The sequence below is a fragment of the Botryllus schlosseri genome, chromosome 16 (assembly GCF_051294905.1).
Source record: "Botryllus schlosseri isolate E-star chromosome 16, Bs_hap1, whole genome shotgun sequence".
NCBI lineage: Eukaryota > Metazoa > Chordata > Ascidiacea > Stolidobranchia > Styelidae > Botryllus > Botryllus schlosseri.
This window is the reverse complement of record NC_137251.1, coordinates 21550425-21566327: the sequence shown is the minus strand read 5'-3', so window position 1 is coordinate 21566327 and position 15903 is coordinate 21550425. Positions and strand designations below refer to the sequence as shown.

The 15903-nt window shown below is 41.1% G+C and overlaps 1 protein-coding gene across 1 annotated transcript; it reads left to right on the top strand.

Annotated features, from left to right (window-relative positions):
- Positions 1-2473: 2473 nt before the first annotated feature.
- On the top strand, positions 2474-14333 carry LOC145459352 (uncharacterized). Its single transcript, XM_080338003.1, has 5 exons — positions 2474-2782; positions 5624-5773; positions 9302-12130; positions 13691-13846; positions 13901-14333. Exons 1-5 carry the CDS (start codon positions 2588-2590, stop codon positions 13919-13921), a joined length of 3351 nt encoding a protein of 1116 aa, XP_080194129.1. The 5' UTR covers positions 2474-2587; the 3' UTR covers positions 13922-14333.
- Positions 14334-15903: the final 1570 nt, after the last annotated feature.

The window sequence follows — 15903 nt, the reverse complement described above, 5'->3', positions numbered from 1 at the left end:
AGAAGTGATACAGTAGTGCGAACGCAGGTATTTGAATTACATTTTTGTAACTACTATATTCTCCATATATTCATGCATGCAACGATTTCACATTGGCGTTTTCGCTTCTTCTAGGTCAATTCTAGGTCAATTTTTCCATAAAACTCTGAACTCAGTGTTCTCCATTTTGGCTTCCCGGAATTGCGTGTCAATGTCACCGAATTTTTGCTAATACTGCTAGAGTGAAACCACAAAATAATAGGTAAAATGTGGCCTATGCACATATTTTACCTTTGCTGCATTGAGGGATTATTTAATAGAAGTTTCACGGACTAAAAATCTCAACATTTGTCAGAAATATGCAGGATAATACAAGCTTTTTTCCATCAAATCGAAATTTTTTCGCGGGTCGGATAAAATCGTCCGGTCGTATGTTTCACACCCCTGCTCTAGTGGTTATATATCTTTGTACTACATCCAATTCTACTTGAAAAAATTTTAAGGAAATAATAATACTTTTTTACACTTTGTATTTTGTAAAGTAGAGAGTAGCATTGGCACATGTTTCTATCACGTTTATAAGAATAATTGCCATGATAAATGTTCAAATAGCCTCACACTCCTTGCGAAAAGAGTGTGTATTCACACCCGAAGGGCGGAGAAGAGTGGTACAAGAAAACATAACCTAACTAAGAATTATATAGCGGTCATAAATCCTACGTGCCTATACGTGCATACCATTCTACGTTACTATGAGCATGCAGAATTTAGATTAAAATGTTATAGGCTAGGCTACTGTATTTATACCGCGGTTTAAATCTGAGGTACTTTCAGGTTTTGTGTGTCATGAGTACAGTGTCGTTCAAAAATAACTTTTTTTCCGGATTCCAGCCATTCACTGATTAAATTGTCAGGTTACCCTAAAAACCGTTGCACGCCAAATTTGGTTCAATTCTAACAAGTATATAAGCCACCGCAGAGCCAATTTAAATTTTTAATTTATTAGAAAATATGTTTTAAAAATTTCAAATTTTCCTGTCAACCCCCCGAAATTGTTGAATTTTCTTCAAAGACGATGCAAAACAAATTTGAATCAATTCCAACTAGTAGAAGCGGAGTTATTTGAGTTTTTCGTTGATAATTCTCGGATTAACTACCAATATACACAATTCCCGAAGAATCCGACACGGCTCGGATTTCGTGCTAATGCGTGAGCCGAACAAAGCGCAGATGGTCGGAGTTTCTCATTTAGCTGTTTAAACAGTATTTACCATGTTTGTCGACTAGCCCTACCTGCGTATTCGATTAAGTTGACCGTCGCAACGCTCTATTTGTATCCGGACATGCTCCGAAGCTAACATCTGCGCATGAAAAAGACGCCAAACCTGATATCTGCGCACTGGTTAGGGCATTATATGTTCAATGCTCATATAGGTGCTGATATCTGCGCACCATTTGTATCCGGACATGCTCTGGAGCTGATATCTGCGCACCAAAAGTACTCAGGCATGGTCCAGACCTGATATCTGCACCCTATTTGTATTCGGACATGCTCCGGAGCTGATATTTGCGCACCAAAAGAGCCCAGGTATGGTCCAGACCTGATATCTGCGCACTATTTGTATTCGGACATGCTCCGGAGCTGATATCTGCGCACCAAAAGAGCCCAGGTATGGTCCAGACCTGATATCTGCGCACTATTTGTATTCGGACATGCTCCGGAGCTGATATCTGCGCACCAAAAGAGCCCAGGTATGGTCCAGACCTGATATCTGCGCACTATTTGTATTCAGACATGCTCCGGAGCTGATATCTGCGCACCAAAAGAGCCCAGGTATGGTCCAGACCTGATATCTGCGCACTATTTGTATTCGGACATGCTCCGGAGCTGATATCTGCGCACCAAAAGAGCCCAGGTATGGTCCAGACCTGATATCTGCGCACTATTTGTATCCGCACATGCTCCAGAGCTGATATCTGCGCACAAAATTCCCCCAGGCATGGTCCGGACCTGATATCGCGCACTCAATCGACCTAGACATGCTTAAGACGTGATATCTGCGCTCTAAACGAAGCGTGACCTTTATATGACCTCGATGTCTGCGGTTTTTGGTGATATCTGCGATATCTGAGTATATCCACAATGATATCTGCGATATCTGCGATATCTGAGTATATCCACAGTAGTGATATCTGCGATACCTGCGATATCTGCGATATCTGAGTATATCCACGGGGCCTCAGGTCTTTGGTCTGACCCGGCCGGGAATCGAACCCACGACCTACCGATCAAGAAGCCGGACGCTTAACCATTACGCTATCTTGATCAACGTTGTAAATTGCTATGATCTGAGTATATCCACGGGTTGAACTTCCCCGGTGGCCAAGTCCTTGCCTGTTGTATCAAAATTGCCAAACTAATCCGACACACAGTCCTATCTGCTTTGGCAACTAGTATAGACTAGAGTCCTTACGATGCATGATCGAACGATGTACGTCAATTACCTAGCCTAGCAAGGGTTATAAGAGATGGAAAAGCAATTTTACTCAACGACTCTTTTATTTTCTCTTCTCACAAATAAGACTCGTAGAAAACTGACTGACCGGAATGGATGCAGTGTTTATGCCGAGACCTTTTGGAATGTCGGCAGCTAAAGCCAATTCTCTCATGAAAGTGAAGAGAAGGAAAGTACAAGTTTTGGATGAAGTCACTCCGTATGCAACGTGGGAACGAGCGTTTACCTCGAGAAAGCAGACGCTGATGGTGAAAGCATGCGAATTGGAAATTTCGACCGGATCAGAAGTATGCAATAATTGTTGGTAAAATGATGTCAAGTATGGCCTACCACACCCCAGTGTTGGGATGACTCGAGTCATGACTTGACTCGTGTCAGACTCGAGTCAAACTTTTTCGTATGACTTTTCATCATCATCATTGGTTTATTAGCAATTTTATCAGTTCAATACACCACAAAAAATGCGATACAATGAAAAGAAAGGAAGATGTCGAAGCGACTAGGAGTTGTGACTTGACTCGAGTCACTTTGCAAAAATGACTTGACTTGACATAACTCGGCGCTTCATAAATGTCAATTGACTCGTGACTCGAAGCAGAATTTGCGAGTCAATTTTGAGTCATCAAGTAAACGGTGTCGATTAAATCACCCTATCTTATGTATGTTCGGATTGTTTGCGGTACGCCGCTGTCTTCTGAGGGCTGAGGCCAACCATGTCATTCACTGATTGTAAATTGACCGCAAACGAAGCGATCACAGCTTACGTTGTCATAGTAATAGTAGATTAATCTCATAGCAACGTATCCTTGTTTCTTAGACGGCTCAGTGCTCACATTACGCAGTGCTCACCTTTAATCAAACCTCTTGTACGAACATAGTTCATGCATTTATATATTCTCACGGATGTGTAGATGGGTAGTGTATTGTACCATATCAATTTGTTTCAACTTCTTGAGGCTTCGTATTAGATCTTCTATTTTGGTGTAACACACAGTAGCATGTAGCTTTACGCAGTTATAATCGGCCCTGTGGATATAAAGCTGTATCAGCTGTACCAGCTGTATCAGCTGTATCACTCTGTGGATATAAAGCTGTATCACGCTGTGGATATAAAGCTGTATCAGCTGTATCACCCTGTGGATATAAAGCTGTATCAGCTGTATCACCCTGTGGATATAAAGCTGTACCAGCTGTATCACCCTGTGGATATAAAGCTGTATCAGCTGTATCACCCTGTGGATATAAAGCTGTATCAGCTATCAGCTGTTACACGGCTCTATCAGGTGTATCACTCTACCTGTATGCTGTATGGAATCGGTGTCTTGTGTTCAAACAATTCTTGATTTTCAATTTTCAAAAATGTTCAATAATTCATGATAAAATCGGCCTATAAGATCGGGATACAGCTGGAACAGTGGTTCTCTACCTTTCTGACCTCACGGACTGGTAAAACTTCAAAAACTGAAATTAACCCTAAATTTAATTACGATTACGACAACTCCATGATTTTGTAGATATTTATTTATACGTGATTCTATTGAAGTTTCTGCAATGTGAAGCTCCACTAACTTGATTGTGATTGTTTGGGGTCCTTTAGAAGAAATGTAACTGAAGTTTGTTAAAACGTCTCCGGGGTTTTCACAAATGACTTGCAGACTACTTTTTGACAGTTACCATTGTGACAGACGCCTCAAGGAAACCACAAACTCTCTATATATTGCGACAGCATGCAAAAATACGTTCCTTCTAAATAAATTTAAAATTGGATATTTATTTCTCTAATCAACAAGCACCCAATCATTTTGGAATTGAGATATAACATTCTAATATATCTGGCGGGCCGGCAGAAGACTTGTGATGGACTGGCACCGGTTGAGAACCCCTGCACAGCTGCACTAGAAGGTAGTTGCCTGGTTGACATCCTGACCCTGGGTCCCTGGTAACCACGCTGACGCACTGACAGACTTTGACAATTAGATAATCCTAGTTGAATAATTAGACTGGAGTGAAATGCCAGTGATCTAATCATATTCTGATATATACCGGTAAACTGTTTCTATGATCGAATTTTAATTCTAATTTCTGATTTTCCAGAAAATGCTACACAAGAACTGTATAGTGCAAAACAAGGCAAACTTCGTATACAAACATTTGCCATTCTCATGATTATGCAAATGAACTTGAATTTAGTTAAATTTTTTTTATCATTCGAGACTTGATTCAACTGCCATGTTTTTGTGAATTCACTAATTCTACTTCTAATCTAGTTCGGAAAAGCTGAAATGTTTCTAGTTGATCGACTTGACGCACTGATGCATCGATTTCGACTATCTGATGCCATCTTGGGCATCAGGCGTAAAGAAATCTAGAAGATTTAGATTTTCTGAAATGAAATTTGAAAAATGTCGGTTTATAATAGACTCAAGACATCTCCTGTTGTGAACTGTTGGAAAAATCGGTTAAATCAGCCTCCTGGCTCACTAGCAAGGCCGACATTAAATTAGTTGTCAATTTTAGAAAGAGTCGTCCTCTAAACACGTTGCACAATTGGCGTACATCTTCGACTGATCTGAAATTTTTTACATCAACCGATCTGCAAATTATTTTTTGTAATTTTGCCGTTCCGTAAGCTGAAAAGGCGACTATTGATGTCCTGATATCTTTGTACGCCATGGTTTTGCCTCATTGCGGTCCATTGTTTTATGTATCCATATAATTGAATTAGTATACTCATATTGAAATGAACCCGAATATCTTCGGCTGACACTCGTCAGGGGTAATCGTCAGCAGCTAGTAAAGAATGGAAAAGAACATCGTATATCAACAATCGTATCACAGAATATGACTTCACCAGCATGAAATTTCGAAAACGAGAGCGTTCAATGTTGGTCTATTTTTTAGATGGTGCACGAACTATCTGCTGACGGCTACCCCTGATGAGGGTCAGCCGAAAATATTCGGGCTCATTTCAATATGAATTTACTATTCAATTGTGTATTGAAGTTCTGTATCTCAAGAAGCTCTTCAAGTATTCATATAATAGTGTGCTGCAGAACAGAAATAATGGCTATGCTTCTATTAGGAAATTTATGTTGATTCACCATAATGTCTCAAATTGTTCCTTGCAGGTTACAATTTTGATTCAAAATAAATACGGGGATTCCTGGTGTTACACAGCTTCAGATGATCTCTACAAGAAACTTATGAATACTCAAGTTATACGACAAACCTGCTCCAGAGTCAATAATGAGGTTCTGTACAAGAATTATTACCGCATGGTGAGTATCTTCTGCACACGTTGAATTTTTGTTGGAGTGATGTGCTTGTGTTATTCATGAATGTCCAATCCATATAATTCTGCTTTAACTGCTTGGGTATAGTTAGAATGGAGCGTCCAAACTGTAGCACTGTACTGAGCACAATAAAAGTAACCAAGTGAATCGGTGCAAAGTGGTACGAGAAATGTTAAAACATGATTAATTAACTTGGACAGCTAGAAAATTTTCAGCTTTTTTGTATTAGATTAGAATTAGAGCTACTGTACGCAGTTTTTTCTAAATTAGATTAGAATTAGAATTATGGTACTGAATTCACAAAAACTTGGTAATTGGGACTATTGGGAGAAATTGTGGATGGGAAATGAATACAGCAAAATTCAGTCCACATCAAATTACAGTGCATTCCCATAACCATGAGAATGGATAGCGTCTGTACACCAAGCTTGGCTCGTTTTTTACTATACCTGGGGTCACCGCAATCGTGGCCGGCGATCTGATTTGAGATTTTAGAAATAGGTGAAATGAAGCATTTTAAAATGCTAAAATTGATTTCAGTTTCAAATTATTGTTGTTCCTTCAAAATAAGCTATTAGCCTGTGCCCAACAACACTATTCCACACTAGCTGAAACAGCTTCCGTGATGGCAAATGCATTCCATCGATAAAGAGTCAGCTGATATCAATAAGCAGTTATGAACATTGCCTTGACGTGAAATGGCCCAGACACTGCCAAGACAGAGACGCTTAGAAAACGACATAGGATGTTCCCCATAAGATCAAACTTTAGGATGAGATAGTCTTTCAGTGAATAATATGTCTGGCTAGCCCCAATATCGATTCATTAGTCGATGTAGAGCGTTGTCTGGTATCGTGCGCAGCTCATAAAAATAGCTTAAAATGAAATGTTTACGATCATGCTATTTTTTGTTGTAATTGTACTACTTCAATAAAATATTACTTCTTTTGTGGTGACCATGAGTATCGCCCATGTTAGTCAGAACGCTGTTGTACTAAGGTAAAGTTTTAAAAAGTAGAACATTGCTCGTGGACTACAAATTAGATTAGAATTAGAATTCGCGCATGAAACCATATCAAATATCAATTAGAATTAGATTACCGCAATTTCGCTCTAGTTTAGTGAAATTAGACAACCAGAATTATCTAGTTGTCAAAGTCTGATAATTCTTTGAAAAGATGAATAGGCTGATAAAAACCGCTAGCGAGTTCAACCTTTGAAATATGAGTATTTAGTGCGTATTAGTATAGATAAATAACCTACGGATAGATACCCAACACCCGTCGTCACGCTTGCTTGCCCGGAGGAAATTACTGCTCAGCAATCTGAACGCAGCATAATTGCTAATCCCATAGCTGACGACCCGCGTGCCTAAATTCAATAAAGTTGGTCTTATTTGAAAGCTACCGTTGCACTAATTCCGAAAATATACATTAAAATCTGATCAGGGCAATGAAACCCCCTTGAAATACACCTCAAAGTCTGAAAATCGGCATTGTTCTGAACAATCGCAGCGACGCATCACAATGACCAGTTCGGTTTAAAACAATGACTCTTGGATCCCGATAATCCAGCGCTGTTTATCAGTAGCACCAGTACCGTGAACCGGGGCCTACGATAAATTATCGTAGGCCCCACGAGAACTATTCTCGGGAAGAGTGTATTGAAAATCCTCCAAGCATAAATATAGACGAATTGTCATCACTACGGTACCATTTTATCATGAGCGCTGCAGTTATTGGGAATAATTATTAATGTAGAGGCTAGATTCCTACCTTTAGTGCCATCAAAATTTTAAGCTGCCAATTTATAGCTGTTCATTAGGGTTGTCCAAAATTTGGAAAATCTTACAAATCCTCCGTTGTAATGTCTTATTCTATAGATTATTGATAAAAAACGACATTAGACCTAAAAGAAGCTCACAAGGAGGCCGTTAAGATTTCGTGCAAAGCGTTTGAAAGTAGCTGCTGAAGAATGGGCGTGCCACCGACCATAGAACGGCGAGAAGACAAGTAATCACGAAACCACGGCTCTTGATTGGCTAATTTGCTATGCTTCAATGACCACGACAGCAGCAGCTTGCTGATTAGGTGATCAAGTAGTCTGCTACCGGCGGCGATTCTGAAAGCGCATTGTATGTAGGTTGACAGATTATGATTTAGGATTGATTCAGGGTATGTTGAGGTACGAAATGCATGATGAACAAACCAAATACATGATGAACAAACCACAGCTGCTTCACAAAAACGTCTAAAGCATGACCGCTTTACTGTGAAGGAAACCGCCGTAGCCTATATGCCTTGTTTTCAACGAGGGAAAGCATAGGTGCTTATGGAAGTGGCGATGGATTCCTAGTTTCAGAACGGATATATCATTATTGAATACAAATATAAAGAATAACAACGACACTATAATTTGTGTGATCTTATTGGGCTCAGGTTGTAGTACATAGTTGAAGTTGTGAATGCTCTAGGGATCCGCTGAATCAGACGGTTAGGCCTGGCACTTATCAGATGTTTACAGCAAATTGAATTCACTTGTAAGTGTTTTCAAAGTCCCAAATGATGCCGCAGAAACGAGGTGTAAATGTAAGTACACACATACTGTGCTTGATATGATATACAAACTATGCTGGATACTATGCACTATGCAGTATTTTCTGTGCTTACCTTTACATTCCTTTTCTGCGCGTTTATTAAGGACTTTGCCATATCATTGACATATCATATCCAGCATAGTATGTACTTACTATTACACCGCTTTCCTGCGTCATCATTAAGGACTTTGACAACACTTGCAAGTGAATACAATTTGATGTAAGCATCTGATAAGTGCCAAGCATAACCCGCCGATTCTTAGAGCATTCAAAACTTCAACTATGTACTACAACCTGAGCCCAATAAGATCACACAACTAATAGTGTCGTTGTTAAGCTTTATATTTGTATTCAATAATGATATATCCTTTCTAAAACTAGGAATCCATCGCCACTTGCATAAGCGCCTATGCTTTCCCTCGTTGAAAACAAGGCATATAGGCTGCGGCGGATTCCTTCACAATAAAGCGGTCATGCTTTGGACGTTTTTGTGAAGCAGCTGTTGTTTGTTCTTCATGTATTACGTACCTCAACATACCCTGAATCAATCCTAAACCATTATCTGCCAACCTACATGCAATGCGCTTCCACAATCGCCGCCGGTAGCAGACTTCTTGATCACCTAATCAACAAGCTGCTGCTCTCGTGGCCATTGAAGCATAGCCGATTAGCAAATCAAGAGCCGTGATTTCGTGATTACTAGTCTTCACGCCGTTCTATGGTCGGTGGCACGCCCATTCTTAGGCAGCTACTTTCAAACGCTTTGCACGAAATCTTAACGGCCTTCCTGTGAGTTTCTTTTAGGCCCGTTGTCGTTTTTTATCAATAATCTTTAGAATAAGACATTACAACGGAGGATTTGTAAGATTTTCCAAATTTTGGACAACCCTACTGTTCATGTTGATGTTTCTTTGCAGACTGGTATTCCTCATAAATCAATGGGCATCAATCCATCTCCCACTCCGTCTGTAATACAGTCCGACTCATCTTCGATGTTAATTCCTGGCGAAGGGGAAAGTAGTGAAGCTTCAAGCACTTCCGCAAAAGCTCGTCCAACGCCTAATGATGAAGATGCATTTCGGAGCGAAAACACAAATGTCAGTGTGAGGATGCAGACTCCGAAAAGAACTGAGGAAAATATAAACAAAGCCAAACAGCCAGATAAGGAAAAAAGGACTGACCGTTCGAGAAACGTGGTCGAAGTTCCACAAAAAGAAGAAACGATCTGTAGTGCGACAAAAAACATTCAAAAGGAGTATAGGTCTCCGACTGTGGTGCTGGAAAGAATGACAGTTAGGCCTACTACACACGGGCAGGTGAAAACATTGGAAAACACAACCGTAAAGCTGTCTGAACATGACACACCAAAACCAAGACGTCCAGTCGCTAATACTTCCAGTTCAAAAACCCCAACGAAAACTCCATCTGTAATCGGCTTTGCGACAATATTGAAAAATCAAACTGAAAAGCACTCTACGCACGACGCACCGAAACCGGAAAAGAGTCACTTAAAGCCACGTGGTGACAACTCCGATATTACTGGCGGTACAAGAAATCGGACCAAGTCTACGAGCAAAGATGACGTGCCGACGAAGAAAATGAAATTTAACGCACCATCCACTAACTTCTTAACAGATACTCATAAAGGTGTCAAATCTTTTAAAAAAACGCCGGCCAAATTTTCCACTCTGAAAAAGGAAGCTAACACGATCGCGCCAATTTTGCTAGTGCCACCAAAACACGCCGCTTGCACGAAATCAAACGGTAACTGCTCTTCCAAGATCCAACAGCAAGTTTCTAGATATCTGAAGAAGAGGGAAATGATTGCGGCGGGAAGTGTGAAAAAATCTAGTCTAGTTATATTTGAAGACAGTGACGACGAGCCTATTGTCGCAACTAAGAAAGATTCGAGTAAAAACAGAGTTATCGATGTAAGCTCTGACTCCGATTCCAGTAGCAGCTCCAGTTCGTCTTCTTCGTCATCTGATTCAGATTCCGATATTCCAAACTCGATCGCCAGTAATCGCACTCACCTTACAAAAACCAAAACAACAGCAGAAACTCTAACAACGAGTATCATTGCTGAGGATGCGTCTATTGTCGCCGCTAAGGAAGATTCTAGTAAAGACAGAGTTATCGATGCAAGTTCTGACTCCAGCTCGTCCAGTAGCAGCTCTAGTTCGTCTTCTTCGTCATCAGATTCGGATATTCCTAACTCGACCACCAGTAATCGCACTCGCCTTACAACAACCAAAACAACCGTGGAAACTCTGAAAACGAGTATCATTGCCGAGGATAAAATACCAAACTCTCGAAAGACACCACAAAAACGAGCTGCCACAACAGGATCAAACTCTTTCGATTTACAATTGTCGAAAAAGACCAGCACTGACGCTAATGACTCGTCTTCCATGATGAGTCGAAAGCATAGTACCACGGCCAAGGGCAAGTCTGAAAGGCAACCCAAGGCGCAATCCGACAAATTGTCAAATCAAAAGACCCGCCGCCGGTCAAAATCAGAGTCTGCTGACTCTGAATCTTTGCGTGGCGAAGCCGTCAGCAGAAAAGCTCAGACGAAAACAAAACTTTGTTCTAAATCTGGTGCTTCTGATCTGCTGAAAACGAGCGAGTCACTGGCACCAAAGGCTTCAAACTTGAAAAAACATGGGAAACAGACTACTGCAAAGTCGTCAAAGATGAAGTCTCAAAAGACTAAGAAATTGAAAAATTGCACGAAAACAGACACCGGCAAACAACCCGATGTTATTTCGAAAAAAGTCAAGAAAACACCCAAAAAAGACTCGAGTGATTGTCGAAAAGTTCCGGTAACGGAACAGAAAAGTGCCAAGATCGAAAACACAAACACATATCTGTCCGACGAGTCAAAAAATCAGGAACGGCCCACGAAAAATCGTAAGAATTCGATCAAAGTTGTGGAGAAAAACGTTACAACTAATGCTAATCGTACTGGCAAAGAGCAATCTGTGAACCAGCAAGATGTCCGCCCTTGTTCACCGAGAAACCGGGATATTAGATTCCGCCCTACAAGCCCGGTAGCTTTTGGCGGTGAAACGTCTACCGTAGGGAATGAAAATATGAATACAGAACCCAAATTCGACAGAAATATGTACTTGAACGATTGGAACGCAAACTGTGGAGAGTACTATCGTGATCGAGGTAGCAGGAGCACTGCCGTCCATGAGGTACATGACCTGAATTCACATCCGAGTCAGACACGTTCTTACCATCCAACCCATGGACCGCCGATGGAAAGGAAGCGAAAGTTGTCAGAACCGCCAGATCCAACAGTTCAAAAAAGGGCTCGCAACAACAGTTTATCCGGCGAAGGTTATCCCGTAAATGAGCGCCCACCTCAATCCGATTATGATCAGCAACACCGACATCACCATTTGAGCATGCAGCGCCGTGATTATCATCTGCCTGCAAGGTATGACCGTGTGCCGGCTCACAGGCCTGCAAGTTTCCTTGACAGCAGAGGCCGAAGATGGTATAAAACAGATGTAAACGTGATAGCACAAAGACCATTCCCTCGAAATGCAAAACATGATCTTCACCGCCGTTCTCACCATGAGAATCGTCCGCCACCATTATTGCCTATTCCTGACGTGGTCCCGCCACTGCTGGCGTTAAATTGCGAGCCTCCTCGTCCTGATGTCAAGAACGGGGAGAGATATTTCGGCGCTATGCCTCCGGCACCAATTATTGCTACCAATCCTGTCCCAGAGGTGAGGGATCTTACTGGGTTCATATTTTTAAAATTGGGGAATGATCGTCCTAATCACATTATCTTAAACGATTCATAATTTTTGGATAAAAACCGCAAACTGGACGGTTAGAACAGGTGTTCTGGAACCCAGTTGGGCAACTTATTTTTCTGGCACTGTGACAATATTCTGCAGCAGTCACTTTAACGTGTATGTGACTTGATGCAAATTCTTATGGCTAAAATTTCTAATGTCACTGACCTTACTATTCGCAAGGTAATTAGCTTGCCATCCTGGCCTGTATAGCTAATCACTTAGCAAGCAATGTACTTGTTAGAATTCGGTATTCGTTGACTTGGAATGTAGTTCAAGTATCACATAAACCTTGTCCTATCTAGGTCCTTGGTTCCCAAACGTTTCATACATCAATGAGCTATTGTCCTGCATAAAGATTGCTTGATTCCCTGCTGTCAAATGGACTAACTATCCATCTAAAACTCTGAGCAACAAATCGTGAGAAGTAATATTGCAATGCCAGCTGAGGTGCTGGCAGTGTGCTCAAGTTTTGTGGAGTAATTTATTTGATTAATAATTGATTTACCCGAGGGTGGAACGAAGTAAACACTATCTTCGACACATAGCAGCAGTTGCAGCACATTTATGATATGAGACTTACCCCTGCTAATGTGCCACTGCACACAGTTTGGGAATAACTGCTCTTGGAGCTCGTTAACCAAAAGCATTCTCTGAAACTGTTTTGAGAACCATTTACCCGGATAATGGTCAACATTTATGGGGGAATACACAGCAAGATATTCGAATGGTATGGTCACGATGTAAGAAACACGAATATTTTCGGCTGACACTCATCAGGGGTTAACTTCAGCAACCAGCAGAGAATCGGGAAGAACATCGTATATCTTTCCAATTCTCTACTAGTGGCTAACGATTACCATTGACGAGTTTCAGCCAAAAATATTCAGGCTTATCTCAATAATATATACCAGGGGCGGGCAACTTCTGCAGTCGGCGGGCCGTATATGGGAAATGAAGTACTTGGCGGGCTGGGTTCCTAAATCGCCACATTAAACGGGTATTTATCCACCTAGGAATATTCGTATGTGATGTAAGTTTGGAGCATCAAGACTAAAACAGTATTCAATGTATTTATTAACGTAATGTACTTCAATAGCCATTGAAGTCAATAATGCAAGCCTTCCCGTGTTGACGAACATGCGCGTAAAATCCATTCTTGCACGATATACACACACGCATGCCATTTAGAATAACCTACAGCCACAAAAATTTGACGTCCCGTAGTAACCTTGTAGTGGGGATTGCGTCATACTGTGGCCGCGTGACACAATATAATGTACGACCGTAAGGAAACTGTTCTGCGGGCGGCTTAAAATCACGCCGCGGGCCGTATGTAGCCCGTCCCTGATATTTACTATTCAATTGATGTATGCTACCTCCAAGAAGCTCTTCAAACAAGATATTTTTATGTAAAAATGTTAATGCTTTGCTGTGGAGCTTCTTCACTGATATTACTCAACACTATTGTGTTGGCATTTCATGTAGACGAAAGAATCCAAGCCTACTGCAACCAGCGAAAGGCCACCTTACCGAGCATCACATACACATGGGCCGGAAGATGCCAACACGCATTCAACCAACAGAAGGCAGGTTTATCGTGGTCCGTGCACACGTGATCGCCAACAATTTAGAGAAAGACCGGTACTAAAGTTTTTGCTTCACTCGCTTCCAATGCTAATATTTTCCTCGTTACAGGGATGGAGGCATGTGCCATAGACCGACGGTGTTATTCTGTTCAACCTACCTAGGTCGGATCGGTTCAAGATGGGAACTGGTTATGTTATTGTCCACGCTGATGAGACGGTGTGTAGGCGAGAGTGTTGCTCTGCTCTCCTGTGCAATGGTGCTGATCCATGCCGTTATCACACTCCATCAACCACTGAGGCCATTATGTTGCCATGAACAACTCACCTTGTGAGATTTTCCTTTTGCTGTATGTCTAGTGATTTGAGACACTGTACATTGTACAATCATGTTATCAATCATACCTTGGTTGCTGTTACCTTGTTACTGGTGCAAAATTGTGACTTCTGCCTTTTAACATGAAATCATCAAGATTGAACATTCATGTCCAACGATAGTTTTGGATTGACATGTGCTCTTGGTAATAACATGGGAGAATACTTGAGTTGTAGCTTGCAAGGTTTCTCTTAACTAATGCAGCGTTTGCTCCTTACTAATTCTACGCATCTGCGGTGTAGACAATACCAGATGTGTGTAGGTTCTGTAGGTGATCTTGGCTTATGCGCAGGATATTTGCAGAATTGCAGTAGCTCCTAGTTTTCAGATGGGAAATTGGTAGCTAGTTCAAGCTCTGTGGCAAGAATAGCTACAGATCAGCATTCTGCTTCCAGCCATGCTCAACATTATGTGACGTGATCCAACCAGTTGTGAAATGAGGTAGGCTCTTTGTTGCAACAACTTTTTCTCTTAGAAATCCTTGGGATTTTTGTAATGGCTTTCATTTCAAATTTAATATTTATGAACTGTAATTCACTGCAGCAATACACTTTCCACATATCAAGGTTAAATCAGCCTGTATTTGGTAGCTACGAACGGGCTGGACTGCAATTCGAAGTAGGAAATTTAATTAAACTGCTTTTAGTAGCACTTGATGAATGCACTGTTAACCGCGGGCTGTCAAAGTAGTCATTGTCGGTACTCAAGTAGATTCTGAGGGGACATTGCTTCTCAATCACAAGAGACAGTTCCCAAAATTCAAAGATGTGCCTTCAAGATCAACACAGAATGGATTATAGCACCACTAATGAGTATAATATTATAAAATATATTATACTACTGTGATACTGTCCACGCCGCTTCATTTTAATGATATGTGCACTCGTATGATTGCTACAAATCCATCCAAACAATACTTAAAAAAACGTAGAAGTAGTTTGAGCTTGCCCCCAATTTACAAGTTGCTATCTAGGGATAGCTTTGCCTGGTCTCTCAACCTGGGGGCACTGAGCCCTTTTCAGAAAGCCATGGAAATATTTGATTAAGTAGTAATATTTGTCAACTTAACATCTCCGAATCTTCGCCACCTGTACTGTACAAGTGTACATAACACTTTTTTCAATTAAAGTGATGTTGGCTGGCTGCGTAGTGATGAGCTTCCGCACCATCTACGTAGGCGGCGAAGTCACGCTGCCGGAGGTTGTTCTGGGCTCCTCATCCCCGTGTCGCTGTTCTTACAGCAACAAAAAAGACCTGATAAAAGAAGAAAACAGCAAGAAATAGCCGATGTACTGGTCGTCCGGCATCCTATCCCCCTTGGGGATCGTATCACAAACACAGCAGGAGATGTCTATCACTCAAGATTGAAGAAAAAATTCGCATTTTATAGAGACGGGGTTTGCCCCTTAAAAACCCCCCTCTGACTAAGCATCGCCATTGTCATTCCCTGAATCATATCAGGCACATCACAATTCACTATAAATCACATTAAAACTATGTAATTCAGCTAGTGTCATTGATAAGCAAACATACAATTCATGAAAGATGATATCTGCAACTGAAATAGGGCAAGGCAGAATGCGTAAATGAATTTCAGTTGAAATATTTAAAATAACTTTACTAGACGGCCAGGCAAGGTAGGTCAACATCTTCATGCAAACAGTTTGAGTCGGAAACAGGATCTTGATGAATTCTTTTCCAGAAAAATGATAGCATGCACACCGGTACTTTCCATCTCC